This window comes from Melanerpes formicivorus, unplaced genomic scaffold, assembly GCF_026170545.1.
Source record: "Melanerpes formicivorus ecotype bairdi unplaced genomic scaffold, bMelFor1.0.p_v2 SCAF_74, whole genome shotgun sequence".
NCBI lineage: Eukaryota > Metazoa > Chordata > Aves > Piciformes > Picidae > Melanerpes > Melanerpes formicivorus.
Genome location: NW_027142426.1, coordinates 3,227,168 through 3,244,151, shown reverse-complemented (window position 1 = coordinate 3,244,151; position 16,984 = coordinate 3,227,168). Strand labels below are relative to the sequence as shown.

The following is a 16,984-nucleotide window of genomic DNA, read 5'->3' as shown; positions in this document are numbered from 1 at the left end:
GAGCTGCAGCAGATGGTGGGGAACAGCTAGGTATACAGGACTGTATGGCAGGAAGTAGCAGGTATGAGCAGGAGACATCACCCCAGCTGGTGGTCATGGCATGGGGTCACCAAGAGGATGCAGATATCAATGAAAAAACAGTTTCTCACCTGCCCCACACGGATGGGCAGTGGGTCCACAGTTTGGATGCCATTAGTGGTACCTGTAGGGTTCTGGAGCCAGAGTCATGGCTTGGTCATATGTGGGCAGGAGCTACAGCCACAGTGGATCAGTGCTTAGCCTCCTGGGGTGTTGAGATCAATCAGATTCCAATTTCTAAAGCATCTCTTATTTTGAAGGAGGGTTTCAAAAGGTCATCTTGCAGCTGCTATTGCTGTGGTGCAAGCAGCACAGTACCCTCTTCATCCATGGGCACAGCCATAGCCATGTAGGTGGCAGCACCCCCACTGCAACAGCTGAGGAAAGCAGCAGCTGCCTTCCAGCCCTGAAGGCCCCCGGCCACTGGGAATCAGGCAGGGGGCTGGTTTACCAATCTGTCCATCCCATGCAATCTAGACAAGAGCCCACAGACAGCCAGCAGGTTCCATCATGCTGGCTCCTCCCTGCTTCCAGCTCACATGGTGCTAAACATCCATTAAACACTTATCTGTTATTAACTTCCCAGTTAATCAATCACTGTGGCTGGCAGCGATCTGGGATGAGCTGTGGGAGAGGAAGGCAGAGCGGGTGTGAGTGGGGAGATGCACCTAGCCAGGCAGTCCTGCTATCAGACCAGTTTTTGCTACACAAAGGCTCCTGAGACACTCCCCCCACCCCGCAGCACAGGTCAACAGCTCCTGCAAAGCCAAGATCTGGGAAAGGGACGTTTGCTCTGAGACCAAAAAATGACAGGCAAAGACCCAAGAGCAAAACACCAGTGCCGGGATGGGAGAAAAGATGTCGAGTGAGTCAGCAGCACAGATATGAGCTGTCTGGCTCCTTACCTAACCCAGCCAGCCTTTCTGTCCCTTGCTGGAAGAGTTTGCAAGGCAAGCATGGAAGAGCTGACAGAAGACAATGCCAGCCCCATCAACCTGGACATGGCTATTCCCAGAAAGGCTTTCTGTAATGATGATTCAAGCGAGAGGACTCCTCACTAAACCTGTCTCAAGGCTCTTCATCCAAGACTTATCTCAGGCATCTTCCCAAGTAACAGCTGACAACCTCATGTACTTCTCCAATTTGCACACTCATCCCATCCCCATGCAAGAGGATACCTGCCAGCTTAGAGTGCTGCAAGGGCTGTGGGTCCACATGCCCTGAAGATCTCACATTTGGTTCTAGGAAGCCCACTGCTCACATACCAGATACCAGTGATAGGCACTGAGAGCTGCCCAGATCCCTTTTGGGGTGTGGGACTCAGCACTCCCAGAGCACAGAGCCACAGACAGCAAGAGGGCATGCCAAAATCTGTGGGCCAATTACAAGGAGATGCATTTTGGGATGTTCCTGCAAGCATCAGGCCAACTAGCCAAGGCACTAGCCCTTTTCAGCCCATACAAGTCAAGCTGGCCTTGTGAGCATCAAATCCCTTGCCATAAGGCATCCCAGCCCCAACAAACTGCAGCAGAGGGGCTGCTCCTCTGCCCTCTGTGAGAAAACCCACAAATCCCAACCTCCCTTGCAACCCCCCTCCCTCACATATGCACCATCCCCCTGGGCTGCATTTCTGGAGGAGCGCTTGGGCTGCAGCTGTGTCCTATTTTTCTGTAGTTGATGACCTCAACTCCTTCCCCTGCACTACGGGGACGGCAGTAATGTACATCGCGTCTCGCCAGGGCTCAACTGCAATTCATCATTATTTTATCTGCTGGAATTTAATTGGATCCTATCAAACTCTCCTGATACTCCCTTTTCACTTTAAACACTGCTGCAGGAAAGATAAATGTAGGCACTGCTAGGACAGAGAGCACGGCTTTGTTGGCAAACGGTGCTGGCATTCTGGGCTCCAATCCTGCTTCCCTTTCCATGGCTGGTTAATTAGAGATCCATGCACTGGAGGTGCGTGGCGTGTGGGTATGATTTATGTGCCTCCATAAATACACCCTAGGCCTAGTAAAACACCATCAGCCACACAACAGCACAACTTGACGGCACTGCTTGGCCTCTCATTCTGGATCTCCTTTTGCTCTCTTAACATAAATCTCCTCCTCCCCTCCCCCATCACACTTTAGCTGCTTCGCCTGGATTCCTCCTGCCCAAATTTTTTGCATTTGAGAAGCCAAGACCTTGGGAGTATGTCAGAGCAGCTCTCAGGCTCTACCATAATAAAAATCACCCAGAAAAAGTAAATCTACCAGGTCTTGCATACCTGCCCAGGATCCACATCCAGGGCTGGGCACCCTGGTTTCAGCATCTGCACTGAGTACCACTCACATGCTCCCCTGATAGTTCAGTTTGCTCAGTGGCCTCATCATCTTGTCATGGGAATAAGCCACTCCTGGGTGAACATTTCAATCCAAGCCCCCAAGACTGGCCAGAAAGCAGTGACCTCCAGAGCTGCAGCCAAAATGGGTGGGCAGGGTGTGCTGCCCATACCAGAGGGATTGGTGAGGAAAGAGCCAAAAGGGAGCCAGGGAGGCGACACAGCTGCTCTTTGCCCACACGGGGCTTCAGTTAAAAGGAAAGGAAAATAATTGAGGCATGAGGCTTAATTTAAAGTGCTGAGATGACAAAGTCAAATGCTCATGGAAAGGAGATCAGGGGTTCCTCTTATTTTTACATTTAAAGGGAAAGAGCAGCTCTGGGGCTACTGAAAATAACATTCCGGAGAGAAAACCCAGACCCTCGACAGCAAGAAACACCTGTAGCCATTTTGCCAAGGCCGGGACTAAATCAGATGAAGTCCACCACTACACGCAGTAGTGCAGATTTGGGGCTGTGACACTTTCCAACAGCTAAACTGTTTATTTTTTGCAGCAATCAGAAGAATGAGCTCCACTGAGAGATGGCAGATGGGAAAGAACAGGCAAGGGCAGGGAATGCTTTGATAATGAAACTCAGTGACATTACATGCACACACTAAGACAGGTGACCATTTCTCCACCCTAGGCTGCAAGAAACAAGCCTGGAAATCTCTGCCTCCAGAAGATTAAAAGTAACAATTAACAATAAAAAAAGTTTACTGGCAAAGAATTTAATTTCTTAGTTAGGCTTGTCTTTCCTTTTTGTTCATTTACAACACATGTGTGAAATCCTTAGGGTTGCTTGCCTTTTAAGGAGCTAACAAAAAGAAAAGACCAGAGTGAGGAAGCAGAAACACTTTTATTGGGCTTGTTTTTTGCCCTGCTGGGATGCATGGGGAACGCCAGGCCTGTCTCCCTTGAGTTTGCTGAAGATCTATTGGGTGTCTCAAATGATGTTTATAGTCAACACTCGAACCTTAATGAATGGAGTGCTGAATATTTAAACAAAATGTCCTTTCTTCAAAGTGCTAACAAGTCATTGGAGTTTGACAAGCACTAAAATTAAACAAAAGACCAGGAGTTTTAAGCCTGGCTTGACTTATTATCCCTTCCATTCACGCACAATTCAGGAAAGCATCCCTAATTCCGCAGGGTAATTAACCTCTTGTTTAGATCCCATTGAACTCCTGGAAATAAAGCCTCAGTAAATGCCTTCCCTCGGAGAGGACATCTATTCCTCAGTTGCTGGCTGGGAGGAAGTCATCCTTTCGCTATTTCTCCACTGCCCAGCACCCTCCACACCAGGCAAGACACAAAATCCTAGGGATGAATGGCAATGGAAGAACCAGCAGGTCATTGGTGAGTGACTGCACAGAAGCCTAAAGTGCTATCAACCAGCCAGACGGACTGCAAAAAAAGACAGAGAGGAGACAAGCATCACAGAAGTGTGAATCTGAATCTCCCACACCATAAAGCAGCCTGGCTAAATGCCCTCAAATGTTAAAGCAGATGAGCAGACCCTGAAAGCAAGACAGCTTCTTTCAAGCCAAAACTCTCTTCTTCCGTCTGTGAAGACACTCTGTGCCTGAAAGCCGCATCTCCTGCCCAAGACCATGGCACCATGGAGCTGCCGACACCCACTCCTATACAGCCCACAATGCCTCTCACAGGCTCTCCAGTTGATTTCCTTTGTTTTCAGGGCATCTCTGGTAATTTTCAGGTCAAAGGTCCACCACTGGCAGTCCAGAAGGTGTGGGTTACCTCAGCTCTGCATAGGGCCCATACAGGGCAAGGAGGCAGTCCCTTTGGACAAGAGCTGCAGAGGTTGTGACACTGGTGCTGGCAGCCACAGTACCCCTTGGAAAACATAGGCGGTGGTTTACGATTCTGCACCTCCCTCCTGCCTTGTAAACTGGAACTTACTGGGGAGAAATAAGTCCAAAATATTTAACCCCCCACACCAAGTCCTGTCTCTGTTAGGTAAAGGCTCCAGTACAGGCACCTCACCCAACACCCCAGTGGAGCCAAGGGCTGCTGCCTGCACTATGCAGCCGCAGTGCAGCACACACCATCCCAAACTGCTTTTGAATCCGCTAAGCCAAACTGCAGGGTAAAGAATTGGGCAAGAGGGAACTGCCAGCTCTGCCAGTTGCAGGCAGAAAAGACTTGGCAGGAGGCTGTGCTGGCTGAGGGGCTCGTGCCAGGCAGAGGCTCACAAGACATCCCTGCAAAGCTCAGAACCAGCAAATCACCAGGAGGGATGGAGGTCTGCGAGCCAACATCCGCTTCTGTCATAGACTTCCTGTGCCCCAGGCAGAAGCAGTTTTAGCTCCCAGGTGCTAATGAAGTTCTATTCCCAGCTGGGGTCCCTGTAAACTGGGCTCTCCCTTTGGCACAGAGAGGCCACATTTCTTCCCCACTCTGCAATAAGGTAATGGTTCCTCCAGGCCATTTCCAGGCACAGGTCTTCCAGCAGCAGGATCAGGCACAGACACACTGCAAAACAGCCTTCAGACAACCAAACAGGTACCCGACGTAACCGGCCTTCTCCTGGGACAATCACAGATCAGCTGAACCATAAGAAACCTCCCATGTGGCTGTGCTGGAGATAGAGTGGGCAAGCTTGGCTGCCAGAAGTAATGAGACCCCAGAGAAGGATCCCCACCCACATGATGTATCTTTGCACCCACAGCCATTGCATTTCCCTTGAAACACTAACACCAGCCTCTGCAGGTGATGGGTCCAGGGGCAGATCTGCATGGTGAAGCCCTGATGAGAGTCAGTATTAAGATCAGGGACCAGCAACCAAGTCAGCTCCACTGGGCAGTTTCTTTTTCCCCCTGAACACAGTAGCAAGACCACCAACCTTTGCTTAAGCTGCCTCTCTAACAGCTTCTTGCAGCAGAGTCCTGCAGACACTGCTCTGGTCCTGCTGCTCTCTGGAGCCTGCACTTTGTGCCACTGCCTGCATTTGCCTCCAGGTCAAGCACAGTCCCACCACCACCATTTCCAGCCAGCAGCTCAGGATAAGGAGTATTTCTGCTCCTTGCAAACTGCATGTCACCAAGAAACAGCCCTTGCAGCACAGCATCTCCAGCACTGATGCCGGGGGCAGGAGGCAGCGACCCAGGATGCTCCCCCTGCCCAAATGCTTCACAGCCCTGGGAGTGCTGGAGGCAGGAGAGAGCCAGGGCTCATCTTCAATGGTCTCTAAATGTCACTCGTGCCACCAAAGGGAGCAGGGATTGGTGCTGGTGCTAGGCTGCAAATGAGCTTTCACAGTGTGAGCGATGGAAAACAAATTTTAAAAGGATTAAACAAGAAGCAGAAGGGAGGGCTGGCTCCATGCAGACGAGGGCAGGTCGGTGCAGAGCTCAGCAGGGCAGCTGAGGAGCTGAGCAAAATCAGTTTCGGGGCGGGGGGGGGGGGGTGCTTAGTACCCTGGGTGAGTTTGCTTATGTGTTTGGCACTCCTTGCACAGCAAGAGGCACATACATCGCTCACTGAGGGGCGACAAAACAACCCCATGCTTAGTGATAAGGGAACCAGAGAGGGCAGACCAGGCAGAGTTGCCTGCAGGAGAGAGATTAAGTGATAGAGCTGCAGGGTTCAAGGACAGAGAGGCAGGCAGCAATGCACCAGCAGGGGCTGGGGATGGAGAACAGGCAGGCAGGTGGTGGGATGAGGGAGCTGCCAGCTGGAGATGCAGCGGGGCTGCATGGAAGGAGGGTAAGCACTCATGGAGATTGTAGGCATGGCTGCATGTGGGGAAGCGTGTGCACAGCAGGACATGGAGAAGGTGTTAGCTCAATCCTGCCTGTAAAGGGGGATGGCTTGGTGTCAGGGGGAAGCAAGAGCAGGCAGGGAGAAGGAAGCGGCAGGGAGAAGGAAGCGGCAAGGAGAAGGAAGCGGCAAGGAGAAGGAAGCGGCAAGGAGAAGGAAGCGGCAAGGAGAAGGAAGCGGCAAGGAGAAGGAAGGTTCAGGCCAGCTGGCTCCAGCCCAGACAACTTTCTTCAGCTTTCCAAAGCCAATTTCCTTGGAAGTACTCCTAAAGCCTGGCAGGTCCCCCAGGATGGCTCTGGCACTGATCCTACCCAGAATGACCCCAAGCAGCAGCCTCCCCAGGCACCCAGGAGAAGCGAGGGGAGCCCACCTCACACCCCACAAGCACCAGAAACCCACACCACCTGCCCGCAGAGAGCAAACCCAGCTGCGCAATGAGGCAGGGAGGTCCCAGGGCAGGAAGGAGCAGCCTGCCAAGGAAGCCGGCAGCAAGGCGAGGCGGGCACTCACCGAGGTGTTCTGGCACTGGATGCTGGTGCTGTTGAAGCGCAGGGCAGTGACTCGCGTGGTGCTGCCGGGGATGTGGAAGATGCACTCATAGTTGCGCTGGCCGGACTGCGGCTGGGGCAGGTTCTTGGCCGTCAGGGTGATGGGCTTCACTACACCCACAGGGATGTAGATCTGGGTGGAGGGCAGGATCTGGGGACAATCCTGCAAGAGAAATGAGAAGCAGCTGGTGAGAAGAGAACACCACTCAACATCCCACTGACCCTTCCTTGCTTGGCAGGCTGGGCAATGCATGGCAAAAATACCACCCTGAGCACAGGCTGGAGTAAATCTTTTTGTGCAGCCAACCCCAAAACAGCATCTCATGGCTGCTCTGATCAAAGCCCAGAAGACAGAGATAGTAGAGAGGCAGTGGGGTGTTTCCCAAGCTCAGGTTGATCCAGGTATGAGGTGGGGAGGAGATTCAGCTATGGGACCTGTAAGCACTGCAACAGCAATACATGTTTGGACAAATCAACTGATACCAAGATGGTCTTTAACATCATCACTGCAGTCACAAGATTCCAGAGTTAATGTCTACTGGTCTATGCTTTGCCAGGCTACCCTCTCAACCCTCCTCTTTCCCTTAACAGCCTCCAATCCTCTTCCTTTACAGGTAGATAGAAAAGCCTTTTCACACTTTGACACTGCTATGTGCTTCTGCAGTGTTGCAAAGAACCTGCTCTGAAGTGTGTTTTGCTGCTGCTGCTTCTATCCATGGCCAGTTCAAAGCAGCATCACCCCAACCAGCCCAGCTGCAGGCTGCCCAGGAAACAATGGCTCAATGCTGGTGAGTCCAAGCCAGGGAGGAAGGCAAGAGCAAGGGGCTTGACACGACCTTGCTATGCCCGGCACTCCCCAAGGAAGGAGCCATTGAGAGAGCAAAGCACTCAACTATTAATAGCCACAGGCTCCCAGCTGCTCCAGGGAAGCTGGGGAGCCTTGTTGCAAAGCACAGGGGAGCAGGAGGGAGCAAAAATAAATGAGCTCAGGCAGCAAAACAGCTCCATGGCCCCAGCAGGTGCCATTTCGGCAACAACAGTCTGATGCAATCCCACGTGAGCTTTGCCAAGCCAGGCAGAGGTCTCACACCTATGGCAGAGCCTCCTGGAAGTATCAGCTTGAAATAACATCAAGATGGAATAACGTGTGCTGCATGGAGCTGCTCCGAAACAGGAATGGCAGCAGCAGCGCTGGGAGCGGACACAGCCACTCTGCTGCTCTCACAAGGCTGCCAATGACCGTGGCTACAGGGGCAGCTATTGCCCAAAGACCACCAGCAGCCACACAAGGCCAACACTGACCTGCTGCCTCCTGCCACCCCACAGCCAGCTGGGCCAGACCTTGCCCAGCACCAGGCTTTACCCCAGCCAGCAGGATTAATCTAGCAGAATTGCTTTCCAATGATGCTGAGAAACGACAAAGAAACTGTTTCATTTAGCAAATGTTGACACAAAACACCAACTAATTCTACTCTTTAGGCTTTCTGCTATTCACAAGCCTGTATTCTGCAAAAGCATGGTTTGTGAGGGAAGAAACTTCATCCCCAAAACAAAGTGAAAGCAAAGAGGAAAAGTGGTGCCAGCCCCAACCCCGAGATTGTGATGGGGCTGGGACAGTCTAGGGAAACTTGGTGCTGCTCTGCCACCACCCTGTTCCATACCATGGCTGCCCCTCTGCAAAAGGCTTCAGTTGCTCCTCTTTCAGAACGAGCTCAAGGCTTGCAGCAAGGAGCTCCCACACACCCACATGGATAACAACTGGCACCCACCACTGTGAGGCAGCTGCTCCCCATGGGCTCCCAGCTCAGAAGTACTGATGATGTAGAAGTCCCCATCTGCTTGATCCCTCTCCAAGGTCTTTTCCAACCTGGTTAATTCTTTTCTATTCACATTGCAGGGCACCCCACAGGTGGCATGCACCTTCACCTCCACCAGGATTAGCTCTCATCTCACCCTCCAACACCTCCACCTCCTTATTTTTTCTGCAATTATTGCTGCCAGCCCAGCCGAGGCTGTGGCTGAGACCACGCGAGGCCGGGCAGCGCAGCCGCACTGTGCATCCCTCTCCCCATGCAGGCCAGAAGCTGGTTTTGCTGACTTGCAGTCTGAGCCGAGTCCCCTCGTGACGTCACATGCTCCACATCTGCAGGCAGAAGTGTCTCATCCAGCAAAAATGTCAGCCTGCGCCCAAACAGGAAGCACCTGGTGCTGGTGGGCGCCCAGGGTGCCCAGAGGAGTGGGGGCACTGGGACAACTCATATCCCCTATGAGCAATGCCAACCACTCAGGAAGCTTGCTCCAGCATTACCCAACACTTGCATCCCTTGGAACGCTCTGCACAGCCCCTGGAGCTCCCTGTCCTGCCTCAAACAGCCCTTCCTGCAGAGCCCCAGCCCCCAGGAGCAGGGAGCTAGGAAGGAATGGGACAAGCAGAACAGCAAGACCCCTGAGGCACAGTTTCCCAAACATAGCACAACTTGGATAGTTTCTGTTAAAACTGTTTTTCTAGCTGCAGAAAAATGTGACAAAGGTGTCCAGGTGTGCTTGAAAAGGTAAGAGCTTCAGAGTCACACTGCAAAGGCTGTGGTTTGGGTTTCTCTTGCAGCTCCCAGCTCCAGCTACAAGGCTGCGCCATCAGCTGAGATGGGGATGAAAGCAGGCTGGGATTGATCCTGGCTTTGAGGTTCCGTCATGAAGTCCTCAGCCATTCCCATTGATAGGAGAACGAAGACAAACTGAACCTGCTTAAACTGAGCTCAAACACTTGGTCCCTGCAAGCCATCAGCCTTTCACCAGCACAGCAGCTCTACATCAGCAGGCAGTAAGAACTCTTGCAGGAGAACAGATTTTTGGAATGGAAAGCTCCAGCTTCCACCACTGATCACCCTGCAGCCACCACTGAGCACCACGACCAGGGAAAAGTGAACAGCAGGATGCACTGCTTCATCACCAACTCTGCATCCCAGGTAGAGCAAGCCACAGAGGAGGACTATCTCTGGAGCCCAGGCTTCAAAGCCACTGCAGCCAGCGGGCAGGGACATCCTTCCTGCTGCCACAGTTCCCAGGCACATTTACATGACTGGTGGTTCCTACCCACACCCTGTTCCTGTCCTGCCAACCCTAGAAATCCAGGCAAACATTCCTGGCATGCCCAGGGCAGAGTGCTGTGGGTCACTCTTCAAGTTTTCCTACCAAACAGCTGCTACTCTCCTACCCAGGAAACTATGGTGAACCACCCGTGGGAACCAGTGAAGGAAGAGTTAAGCACTACTGTTAATGTTTGTCTCTTCTGACCAGTGCCCTCCACACTACAGTCAAAAGAGACCAAATTCTGCTTAAAACAGCCCTCCCATTAGACATCCTCCCACAGAGAGGATGGGGCTGGACACCTACTATTAACTTGTGCAGTGGTGCCGTGGGTTGGCACTCAGCTCCCTCGCCCACCACACTGAAGATCAGGACAGCTGAGGTTGGGAATGGGATGTCTCATCATGCAGCATCCTGCCCAGACAGGCAGCCCACAGCAGCAGCTGCTCTGAGGGTGTCTGACCATGCTGCCGGGAACAGCCGAGGCCACACCAATGCACAAGCAGGCTGAGCCAGGCACTCCAAACCCCAAGCCAGGCACCACTCCAGGCCCCAGTGTGGTCAAAAGGTCTGCTGTGGGGCAGCCTGCTCTAAACCAAAATGAGTTCCCAAGCAGCTGGTCTGCAGGAGAAATGCATGCGTCCCAAAGACAACATCCCTGGGGGGTTCAGCCAGAAGCTTTGGGTTTGTCTGGCAGGGAAGCAGAAGAACCCAGCAGCCTTCCATGACCTCAGCAAGGGGACTGGGCAGAAGAGAGCCACTGGGGTCCAGTGGTCTGGACACCAAGAGTGTTTGCAGAAGCAGTACCAAGGCTTCTGGGATAACTGGGGCAGGTCAATCCATCAACAGATGTCTTCAGGGCAGAAACTAGGAGAAAACAGCTTCCTCTGATCTTCCCACGTTACCAAATCCTCCCTCCTCGAGCACCCATGAGTACATTGCAGGCCCCTTGCACTCGAATGACAACACCAGGGAGGTGTGGGAAAGTGCCAGACCCTGGAGTTTGGCTGTATGGTGGAAGGCACAGTGCAAAGCCATCACTGAGCCATCTGTGGTGGTTTTAGGCTATGCCTTTAAAATTTAGTTAGTTACAGATTTTGAGCAGAAAAGTGCAAAAATGTAAATAAATCTCTATTGGGTCAACCAGGAAAACAAAAGATTATTCCAAACAAATTCATTGGGTAAATATCTGGAATGAGAGGAGCTGTACCATAACAATTCTTCCCTTTCCTTTTCTCTTCCTTTCTGATCTCAGCTGTTTTTGCTTCACTCAGGAGAGATAATCTGCATGCTTTGGCTGGCCTTGGCTAAGTCTAACTCCTCTGCTCCTTTCTCTTGTCCCTTTTGTATGGGGGGGTAAAGGGAGAGGCTGGGAGGGAGAAGCTAGTAGGTTCCCATAGTCCTTGGCCAGGGGAGTCCTTGTGCTGTTTATTAATTGTAAAGATCTGTATAATATTGTAAATGCTGTATATTTTGTACATGCTCCTTGCATTCCATTGTAGAGCGTAGATTTTGCTTGTAAATACAGCTTCATTTGCTTCTAACTGAGTTGGTCTGGCAAAGTTAATGTTGGGGGGGAAACTTCAACCCACCACACCATCTGAGAGGCTGGCAGAGGGGCTGCAAGCATCCACCCCACCTGTCCACATGCAAGCGTGATGGTTGGGTTTTTCCATCTCTCCCAATGTACTTGGCTTAGAAGCAGCTTGACTCAGCTCCATGCTCAGACTAAGGATCATAGAATCAACAAGGTTGGGAAAGACCTCAAAGATCATCAAGTCCAGCCTGTCACCCAAGACCTCATGACTACTAGACCATGGTACCAAGTGCCACATCCAATCCCCTCTTGAACACTTCCAGGGACGGTGACTCCACCACCTCCCTGGGCAGCACATTCCAATGGGCTGGATCACAAGAAGAGCTCAGCATGGCCCTATACAGGGAAACTCATCTTCTGCAGGTCCACCAACTCCTGAAGTACTTGGAAGCTCCAAACCAGGGAGCATCCAAGCAGCTCTCTCTGCAAGTTGCAAAGCCCAAATGTTCCCCCACAGACACAGCAGCTCTCTGGGAGAGGCAGCAGGTGCTCTGTTTCTCCACATGGGTGTGGTGGGTTGATCTAGGTTTGACACTTGGCCTGCAGTCCAGGCTGACCCACACCAAGGGAGCAGAGAAGCCATGCAGGGTTCAGCCTTGTACATGGAAAGAAGCTTCTCCATCCATCCCACCCTGGCACAAAATCAATTAGTGCTGCTGGTGGCTGGGCAATGGTTGAGTAATGGCCCAGCTCTACCATTCTCTCCTGTGAGAGAGCTCTCTGAGTGATGAGAGAGGCAGAGAAGGAAAATTAATTGGGGTATCTCAACCACAGAGGGATCTGACTCCATGCATGCTCCCAGCCCAGAAGCAGGGGGACACAGGGAGGACAACAGCCATGTTCAAGGACACCCACGAGCCCACAGATCTCAGAAAACACTAGTTATAGGGGATGGTTAATTCACCCAGAGTGCTGCTCCTCCCAAATGGGGAGATAGAGAGGCAGGCTTCCTCTCAGTGCCAGCCAGGACTGCAAAGACCTTGAGGGACATCCCGGTTGCTTGCCTTCACACATGGTCTGTGAAGTGCAGACAAGCTTTTCTTGTTCATCATTGCTTCTGGGGACCAGTCCCAGGCTGGGAGGCTTCTGGGACACCAGCTCTGCCACAGCTCAGAGACCAAGCTTTATCTGAGACAACCTGGACAAATGCTTTCTCCAGAACAACATCCACTTGAGCTGTTCTCATGAGGACAGCATACAGCTTTGCTCTCAGCAGCACCATCAGGCATGCAGACCTTTCCTGCTGGGCCCCTGCACTGGCACATTGGGAAACCAAAGGAAGTGCAATTAGAGCCCCCTTCCAGGACAAGGACAGAGGAGAAACTCTCCTTCCAAAAACTCTCCCTTCTAGTTCGAAGTCAGCATTTACTGTACAGCTACCAGTTGCGTGCCAAACCTTCAGACCCAACACAAGCAATGCTACCACAGGCTGGGGGACACTGGGCCCCTCTGCAAGCACCCTGTCAGTGACAGGTTTCCCCAGTGGGTGGCACGGATACTGCACAGGATGAACCCCCACAAAAGAACATGTTTTTTAGCAAAGCATTTGAGAGGAAGAACGTTTGAGGTGTAGCAAAACCGTTTGTTTTATGGATTTCAACCTTCCCCTCTCTGAAAACAAGTTGTTCTGCAATGACAGTTCAAGCTTGCTCCCTTCAGAAACATCAAAGGAAAATGCTTCAGCGGCTCTGCCTTTGTTTTTCCCTTCATTCAGCCTAAAGTGCTCTGGGCTGCACTTCCCAAGCTGCCTCTCCACAGCAACACAGCCTCTCCCCACTGGCATTTCCCACCCCTCCTGTGCTTCCCAGGCAGCCTTAGCACCTTAGGCAAGGTGGTGGGGAAGGTTTCCAATGCAGTTTGCTCTCTTCTAAACACTCCCCTGTAGGGCAGTGGGCCACGGCAGGACTGGGGCAAGAGAGGGAAGCTGGCTGACATTGCCTTACCTCAGAGAGCTTCACCCGTCCCTCCAAGAAGGAGCAGTCAGCGGCGTTGTGGGTGCAGATGTGGCGATACTTGCACCAGTGGCAGGGGAAGGAGCCATTCACACAGGACAGGCAGCTGCAGAGAGAGAAGTGGGAGGTGTTAGGGCAACAGCAAGGCAGGGTCCATTGGGGCACTTCTCGGGATGCTTCGGCAGGACAGCATCTACAGGTAATCCTGCATGCCTGGGTAGGAAGGAGCCTTGACGCGTGGGGCGAGAGCCGTGAAGCAGCAGGCTGGGAGGCGAGCTGCCTGCACACGCCGCCAGGTTGACCCACGGCAGGCTGAGGGGAAAGAGCCTTTCCGGCACTGCAGGGTCTGTGCCCCAGCCGCGGCGGCTGCGCTCCCTCCTCTGCTTGGCAAGCTGACCCTGCCCGCCCCGCCGCTGGGCGCGGGCCGAGCTCCAGACTTTGGGAGCTTTATTTGGGTTCGCAGAAAGGCGATTTTAGCGAGAAGCGGCAGAACAAGGGCTCTGCACCGCAGGGAAACAGGGGAGAAAGGGCCGGATTAATGCACACTCATTGAGAGGAAAATTATAACTGGGGAAAGGTTGGGTCAGATTAACATTTCGGGACTGTAGCGCCTTTCAGCCGCTCACAATAGGTTGTGTGTGACCCCCTCCCTCAGCCCCCCTCCTCCTCAGCCCTCCGCAGCCGCGCCTGCGTGCCTGTGTGTGCTTCCACCCCCTCTCTCCAGCCCGAGATGCTTCTATCTCTCTCCTCAGCCTCCTCTCCAGGCTCTTTGTGCGGTGCGATCGCACGTGTTCCCCTCTCCTGAAGGATGTGCTCAGGCTCTGGGGGATGCCGGGGGGCTCCCGGGGATGTTGGGGGGCCCCGTGCTTTGCTCTGCACTTCTCTTACTAAAAAATCCCAGCTCCAGAAGCCCATGCCTCTCCCCCACACAGGAGAGGACATACAGGTTCCCCTCTTTGTACCCCCATTCACACAAGCAGCACCCCAATAGCCTATTCCGTTACAAATCACTTCCTGCTAAAAGTACACCGTCTCCACACCATGGGGCAGCCCTGTTTGCAAACACAAGAGATCCCACCCACCCCCGCAGGCAGGGGGCAGCTTTTGGGGCCCTTGCCCTTGTGCAGAAGGAAGGGGCTGAGCCCTCCCCACCACACTGCCCCAGGGCAGCAGTGAGGTCCTTCCTGGGGCAGGTCTGTGCCAAGCATGTCCCATGCAGCCCAAGTTGAAGCAGGAGATTGAAGGAAAGCAAAATAATCATCCTGGCTTTAAAAGAAGCCAACCAAAAGAACAACCACCAAAACAAAACAAAGAAGAGAGAGAAGAGGGGGGGGGGGGGAAGCAGCAGCACTATTTGTCTTCCTAGAAGGCACATACCTGCCCTCACTGATCTGAGTATGAACAGGAGCAATTACATTTAATCAAAGGCATGATCTTCCCCTGAATACTGCTCTGGCAGCAGCCCTGCCCAGCCTGATGCCACTTCTAAATCACAGCTACCTCCCTGCCTCTGCCCCCTGGGAAACAACACAGCAAGTAGAGCACCACTGTGTGAGGGGCAGGAAGAAAACTCCTGTAGAGGGAGATCCTCGGGTGGCAGAGACTGACATGCCAAATCCCTTGCCCTCCAGCAGACATTTGTCACCTTGGAGGTGTGTGTGTGGGCAGCTCAGAATGCCGATGCCCACCCCAGAAGTTCACAGGGTTTCACACACCATTACATATACAGCAAGAGCTTCCCAAATCCATGAGCACACACTAAGGAAATATTTAATTAAGCTGCTTGCAAAGGGGGCTGGAAGTCATTTCCATGTTTCGCTCACATTTTCACTTTCAAATGAACAGCCCTTTTAGCTTTACCCACAAATATGCTAATTGAGATGCTCCTTATGCAAATATATGCAATTTTATTTCAGCTGCAGAGATTCAACTTAAAAGCAGAGCCACAGCCTCCTATCTCTGGTTGCTTTGATGGAGGAGGGGTGCAGAGGGTGGGAGGAGCAGAGGACACAAACCAAGCTAAGGGTGGCTCCTGGATGCTGTTCTCCTGATGAGGACTCAAACAGTGACTGGTGAGCAGAGAAATCCAGGGCATGGAGGCAGCAGGCCAGGGAAAGCATGGGTTAATTTTCACAGAAGTAGAGAAACCACAGAGAGGTCATATCAGAGAGGAGCTTGGTCCAAGCAGTTGAAAGGCATGTGCTGAGGCATGATGACCAACTCTCCCATGAAATCAGCCTTCGGCAAAGGGAAGATCTTCCAGCCATCATGTCGTTCAGGGTCTGCAGAAAGACTCCCCACTCCCCTCTCCACCACCTCAGAAGACATCTCAAAGAAATTGGGTGAAGCACCTAGCACAGCCCTGCTCTGGGCACCCCAGCCTCTAAGAGCTACAGCTCTGCTCTGCAGTTCTTCAGGGCCAAAGCCAAATCTTGTCTATTTTGGGACCCTCCTCACCTGAGGGCTTCCTTGCCTTTTACCTACTGCAGTCCCAGTTGGTCTCCTGGTCTCCCTTTGTCAAAGGACCTGAAGCGTCTCAGGTTATCTTTCATGTACACCCCGAGGGGCACAGCTCCCTCCCTCCTACTTCAGCCCTCCCAACCACTTCTAACTTAACAGAGCCATTCCTACAGCCCCATCCTGAGAGATTGTTTTCACACTCTCCCTTCTGCCATGGCTCTACATCTGCTGGAAGGACATCCAGCACCACCCTAAGAGCACTCAGCACCACACATCTCACTCTGTAACATCTCTGCTGCACTCAGAGCCTATCTGGGCCAGCACCCCCCGGCTGGCCAAAGACCCTGTAAAGTGGTGAGCAAGCCAGCGTCCGGCTGCCAGCAGCACAGTGAACCCCCCCCCCTTCCAGCCTGCCTCGGTCCTACCAGCTTCAGCATGTCCTCATTACCAACCCAGGGCCCTGCAAGGCTGCCCAAAACCCAGGGCAGGAGCCGAGGCAGGGCCCCCTGGCTGCAGGTCAGGCCAGGTGGCATGGTCAGGACCCTATCCCCAGCGTGCCCGCGAGGGGCTGCTGGCTGTTCCCGGCACAGGAGCAGGTTGCTCTGCAGCATGATGCCATCTGTGCCGTCTCTCTCCTTCCCACGGTCAGGCACTCATCCCTCGTCACTTCTTGCCTAAGAGGCTTTCATCACTCCTGATAATTAGGGGAGGCCCTCCTTCATGTGTTGAAGTCCCCCTCCCTGAAGCATGCCAAGAGTGCAAGAAGCCCAGCCGGGCAGAAAACCAATGCTGGAGGTGCAGTGAAGACATGGACCCACAGCTTGCTCCCCATCTGCCTCCTCCCCATCCATACCAGGGACCAGTGGAGATGAAGCTTAGACTGGGGGTGGGGGGCCTCCTTACGCCTTCATGCGACAGAAGTGGCACCAACTTCCAAGTCACATTTCAGGGTCATTCCAAAACAAACCCAGGCTCACTGCCAGCCTGCAAGCACCCCCAGAAAGAGCAGGGAGCCCTGCAGGCAGCAGGGCAGCTCTGCCCACCCCTGAGTGGTACAGGGGTGAAGCTGGAGCCTCCACACAGCTTCCACTCTTATTCCTAACTCACTACACA

At 52.9% G+C, this 16,984-nt stretch overlaps 1 protein-coding gene across 3 annotated transcripts in view; it reads right to left on the bottom strand.

The window, feature by feature from the left end:
* Positions 1 to 16,984, bottom strand: part of PLXNA1 (plexin A1) — a 124,827-nt gene that overhangs the window by 43,789 nt on the left and 64,054 nt on the right. For all 3 annotated transcript variants that reach the window (XM_068163797.1, XM_068163799.1, XM_068163798.1), the window contains exons 9-10: positions 13,403 to 13,517; positions 6,738 to 6,938 (exon numbers count right to left, since the gene is read on the bottom strand). In XM_068163797.1, coding sequence (XP_068019898.1) covers positions 6,738 to 6,938; positions 13,403 to 13,517 — 316 coding nt within the window. The remainder of the gene's footprint in view (positions 1 to 6,737; positions 6,939 to 13,402; positions 13,518 to 16,984) is intronic.